The sequence below is a fragment of the Pundamilia nyererei genome, unplaced genomic scaffold (assembly GCF_000239375.1).
Source record: "Pundamilia nyererei isolate P.nyererei 1_Seehausen unplaced genomic scaffold, PunNye1.0 scaffold00002, whole genome shotgun sequence".
Classification (NCBI taxonomy): Eukaryota; Metazoa; Chordata; class Actinopteri; order Cichliformes; family Cichlidae; genus Pundamilia; species Pundamilia nyererei.
This window is the reverse complement of record NW_005187403.1, coordinates 6,588,978-6,594,147: the sequence shown is the minus strand read 5'-3', so window position 1 is coordinate 6,594,147 and position 5,170 is coordinate 6,588,978. Positions and strand designations below refer to the sequence as shown.

The 5,170-nt window shown below is 42.8% G+C and overlaps 1 protein-coding gene across 1 annotated transcript in view; it reads left to right on the top strand.

Annotated features, from left to right (window-relative positions):
* The first annotated feature begins 395 nt into the window (after positions 1 to 395).
* itga1 (integrin, alpha 1) overlaps positions 396 to 5,170 on the top strand; it is a 58,927-nt gene continuing 54,152 nt past the window's right edge. Inside the window, exon 1 of the mRNA XM_005720305.1 lies at positions 396 to 824. Coding sequence (XP_005720362.1) covers positions 785 to 824 — 40 coding nt within the window. The 5' untranslated portion in view covers positions 396 to 784. The remainder of the gene's footprint in view (positions 825 to 5,170) is intronic.

Genomic DNA, 5,170 nt, shown 5'->3' with positions numbered 1-5,170 from the left:
GTTTTGCTTGTCTTTTGGAACATGGTGGAGGTTCTGCAACAGCTGTACTAAGAGAAAGAATCACAAAACCGGTAGTCTACACTTTTTAAAAGCACATTGAAGCAGAGAAGAGAAGGAGTTTAAACCTTAAATTTTTCAAGCACCAATCATCTAAAAGCTCTTAGGCTAAATGCAGGATGGCTTTGTTTTAGCTCTGTTTGTGACTGACCTGCTGCCTGCCTGGCATGTCTGTCCCTCATCCTTCTCTGCTCTACCTGTCCATTATTCTCCTCCATGGTTGTGTGTAAGTAACAGCTATACAGCGTGTCTTACAGCGGGAGGGAGGGGCGGAGAGGGAGTGAAACACACACACAGTTGCGCTGCTTGCTGTGCGCGTCTGTTGGGGAGCGCACCCGTTTGCCGTGGAGGCTCTGTGCACGCCACATTGACAGACTTGCGACTGATGTGCGGATTTTTGCAGATGCCTTCATCCCAACCCTGCTTTTTATGGTGTCGCTGCTCACATTAACGGCCGAGCGACCCTCAGAGCTCAGGAACCCTCACTCCGCGACACTGCCCACTTTTCCTTCTCCTCCCTGTTTGTCCCGCCCAACTCAGAAGTCTAGTTTGATTCAGGACTTTCAGACTTTGAAGCTTCTGATGCACACGAAATGCTTCCAGGACTCTTACAAGTCTGCTGTTAGCCATTTAAAAAAAAAATTCTGATAAATCTTCTGTTTAAAAGTCCGTGGACTGAGACTGAGTGAAGCTACAAGGACACAGCTTCACACTAACGGCACTCAGGATGTGGCAACGTTTTATTTTGACAACAGATGCGATTATTGGTAAGTAATGACCGCAGAAAAAAGACGCGTGTAATGATTATTGGATCAAATAACAAGCACTTCTTCTACAGTACCGAAGCTCCCTCGGCGCATCCTTGCGCGCACGCCAGACGGCACACGCTTGGATCCTGGCAGCATGCATAATTGACGACCGAGCGACTAAACGCATCCATTAGAAGTGTCACTCACCTTGCCAACACGCCCATTAAAAAGTCGTTGTCCTGTCCTAATACGAACTTTCTGTATGTGCCCAGGTGAGATTTATTCTGAAGGAACAAGGGTGCTTCATAGACAGCCAGGTCTCAGAGGCACGCCACCCATGAGCTTATATAACAGAGACGTTGAACGGTCAGTCAAATTACTGCGCGATGCTCTAATTAGATGCTGGTCATGCCAGAGTTTACGCTGTCAGAAGTAGGCTGTGTTTCTGCAGTGCCATGTGTTTCTGCTGTTTCTGGTGCAGATCTTGTGAAATTATGTCTCACCCTGTTTTAGAACAAACCCTCGTAGGCAGTGATTCGATCTGAAGTTCTTGGTTAAGGGAAATTGCTGCTGGCTTAGTGACGGGGCTAAGAGCTTGTGGGCTCGCTTTGGGTAGTTCCTCTGGTGATGCTACGCTCTCTCTCAAGTTCACCTCCAGAGCAGCAGAAGTGAATAAACTTCTAGGTCACGTCCAAGAAGTTTGTACCGGTGATGTATCAGAGTTTGGAGGAGGGGAGGATAAGTGGGAGAAAGTGGGATAGAGACAAAGTCAACAGTGCATGTCTCTGATTATTTCTCAGATTTCTACGCTTACATGTGATTCCGGCTTGTGATGGTCATTAGAGAATTGAGTTAGAGCTGGAGAGAAATGTGTGTGGCTGTGTGAGTGTCAAGGGGTCAGTTCAGTTGAAGCTCATATGGCCAAGCCCATGCCATAACCATCCCATCATCATTTTCTTTTTAATCTAACCCTCTCTGTCTCTCTTTAGTGTCTTTAATCGTATTCCTGCAGTTTGTCGAACAGTGCTTTTCCTTCTACGTGCGCAAATTCAGGGTTATTGTGAATGAGGCTGGACGCTGTTACTTAACTGATCTTGTTCCATCACGCTCAGCGCTGCTGGCCCAGCACTGTGGTGTGAGCGGCAGGAGGCGGTTCACACAGGGGTAAAAGCTGGTTTGAGTCCATAGTGTTGGGTTATGATAGCTACCACTGCCTGCTTCAGAGGCCCACATGTGCTTGTTGTACTGGCAGCATTTAATCTATGTAAATTCCTAACAGCGATGGAGCTGCAGGTGGTTTGAGTTTGGTATTTCAGAGAAGAGGGGCATCTGGCTTCCATCAGTATGAGTCGACTGGAGTGACACAAACAGCAGGAACACAGTCACCTACTGGGCTGTGACTAATTATCATTTACGTTGTTCAATTTAATTCTTTTGTACTTAATAATTTAGTCTTTAACACATTAAAAAAATAGAAATGGGCTGCCATTCACACAAAGTACAGTTTTAGGCAATGCCACAATCTTCAAGGTGACATTAACACATAACACACATTGTTTGTCTGACCTTCTTATTGTAGCCAAAAACGTAATAAATTCTCACACTGGAACCACATCGTGTTTATGGTTTCATCTGAATCAATGACTTTAATGATCAGTTACCATAGAAATAGCTTTTGGTTTTGCAATAATATTCACGATCTAAACATTTGGCCTCTGCTTGAGGCTTTCTCTCGTTCCTCTCTTTTTTTGTCTGTTGACCTTGTGACTCAAGCCAAAGCTCTTTGTTTTCTTCTTTGAACTGCTCCTTTAATGCAGGGACTGCGGCAGCATCACGGCGCTCACACATGATAGGATGCTTGTGAGCCGCGAGAAATAGCCAGAGGGTATTTTGGAGTTCATATGGTTGCTAAACAAAGTTGCCTTTTATGGCCTGTTATTTGATTACAAAGGAGTAAATTAGATGAACGCTGTTTCGAGACCTCTGTTTCGCTGCCCCGCAGAGATTGCAAGGTGTTTTCTGTACGAGTTGATCACATTTCAGTGTCTTTTCACAGTATGTGTGCTGCAGATATGGAAGGAGGAGCTGAAGGACGAGTCAAACACAAACGGGTTTATGTGCTTCACAACTCTTTCAAGGAAATTTGTCTTTTCCTGAGCACATGGAATGCCGCAGTAGAGCAGAGAGGGCAGTTAATTCATTGATGACTGGAATGTCAGAGGATATACTGTAAAGTCTTAAGACATTGCAACTCTGCAGTGAATTTATTAACTTGGCAAGACATAGCGGTGAAACCGGCCATCTCCGTCATTAGCAATATGTCTCCTCCTTCTCCTCCCCCTCCCCCTCCTCCTATACTGACTGTAATATTTGAATCTGAATTAGCGTGCTCCCTGGAGTCTGCAGCAATCAGCACTAATCTGACATAAACTGTCTGCTGGCATGGGCGGACAGATTTCCTGGAGTGGTGAGTGATTATGTTAGCTTATCGTCTGCTTGTCTCTTCTTAGACTCAGTTTGAGCATCCTTATTTGTGTTTTTCACACACATGAATATATCTATAGACTGTGGGAATGCCTCTGCTGAACATGTGCGTGCAGCAGAAAATGACAGTTTTCACTTTTCACGTCTGGTGATTTTATTGTGGCAAAGTCACAACCAGGCTGCCATGATAAAAATGTCCTCTTCCAGTGAGAAAGCAGAGACTATATAGTCTTGAGAATTTGCTGTCATCATTTTCGTGGCAATCCAACCACCAAAACGCCACTTGAGGGAATTTGAAGTTGTTTCCAATTCATTGTGATGAAGAAACTGAGGTCCGCCATGGCCAGTGCTTTATTTATTAATCATATCTTCAGTGCAAATATAGGCTGAAAAACACATGGCATGACCATCAGAATCAACAACCCCACCTGGTTGAAAAACTGTGTGGCTTCCTTCTGGCTGTAATTCCCTACACCTAAAACCTCTGGCAGCATCCTATGCATATATAGGTTTTACTTCATTTGTTTGTTTGTTTTTTCTAGAAATTCATGGATGCCAGGAATGCCAATGTAAGGTTCTCTTTTTTTTAACTTAATGGTTGCATTTTGACAATATATAGACTAGAATTTATAGGTTTATAGAAATTTATAGGATCAAAATCTATCGAATCCACCCTTGATGCAAAAAAGGGAAAGTTTAATCAGTGCAGCAGAAGAAGATGACGCTATATCACAAAGTTCGTGTGCTTTCTTGCATGAAAACAGCAGCTTCATTTGTAGTTACAGAAATATGCCAAAGGAGAAGTCTTTGAGAAATGGTCTGTTTACTCACATGTTTTTCTGATAGGTTGTGGTTACACTGCTATAGCCCACATGTGGAGGATTTCACACGAAGATGACAGCAAACTAACACCTACCTCATGGTTTCCACCTCTGACCATGTAACAGTGTGCCTGCTGCTCTTCCGCTATTCTCAGACTAAAGGGCTGTCTTGATGGTATTTGATGACCAAAAAAAATCTGTGGTGTGGTCATTATTCAAGTTATATAATATACATTACTCATTAATTTTCTTGAAAGTAATTTATAATGTACTTTATTTAACTACTTGCTGGAGAAAGTAAGTGCACTAGTACACTACTCGTTCTCATCACTATATTAGATTACCTGATATGTACTTTCTCAGAGTTAAAAGTTAAAAACATAAACCTTAGGCTACAATCCCACGACACATAACTTTATCCCGATGAGGACATACATATGATCTTTCATTCAGTATTTTCTGCATAGCTGACTGCTCATTACTGCCTTTGTTGAAGTGCATGCTCTGGCTGCTGGGCTGGGGTCGGCATACACTCAGCTCTGGGTTCTTGGCTAGCTTTGCGCTAGCATGCTGTCTGTGAAGTTGCTTGCAAAGAGCTAAAGTCATGCTATCAATATAATGTAGTTGTTTCTGTCCTGGACACAGTTTGTGCTTTATCATCTTGCTCTTGTTCTTTTGTGTCAGAAAAGTGAACGCAATATCCATATCTCCACTTTACATCGCCCAACCATTTCCTCCTCCTGCACACAAACTGAAAGCAGCTGATTATAAGATCAGTTCACTGTTTTTTTGTTTTGTTTTTCTCTACCCGTCCTGCAAATAACCGAAGAAACTTTGTAACCCAAGTAACGGCACAATTGTATCTGTGATGTGATCACTCCATTCAGCACAGTCGTGCATTAGATTACTGTATTACTGAAAAATGAAATGTGATTACAGTATTTTTGTTTCTTTGCAATGTTGTTACATTGTAATGTGTCACACCTAACACTGCATAACATGTAGGCAAGATTAGACTGCCTCTGAAAGGTGAGTTATACCGACAGGCAGTAAAAAAAA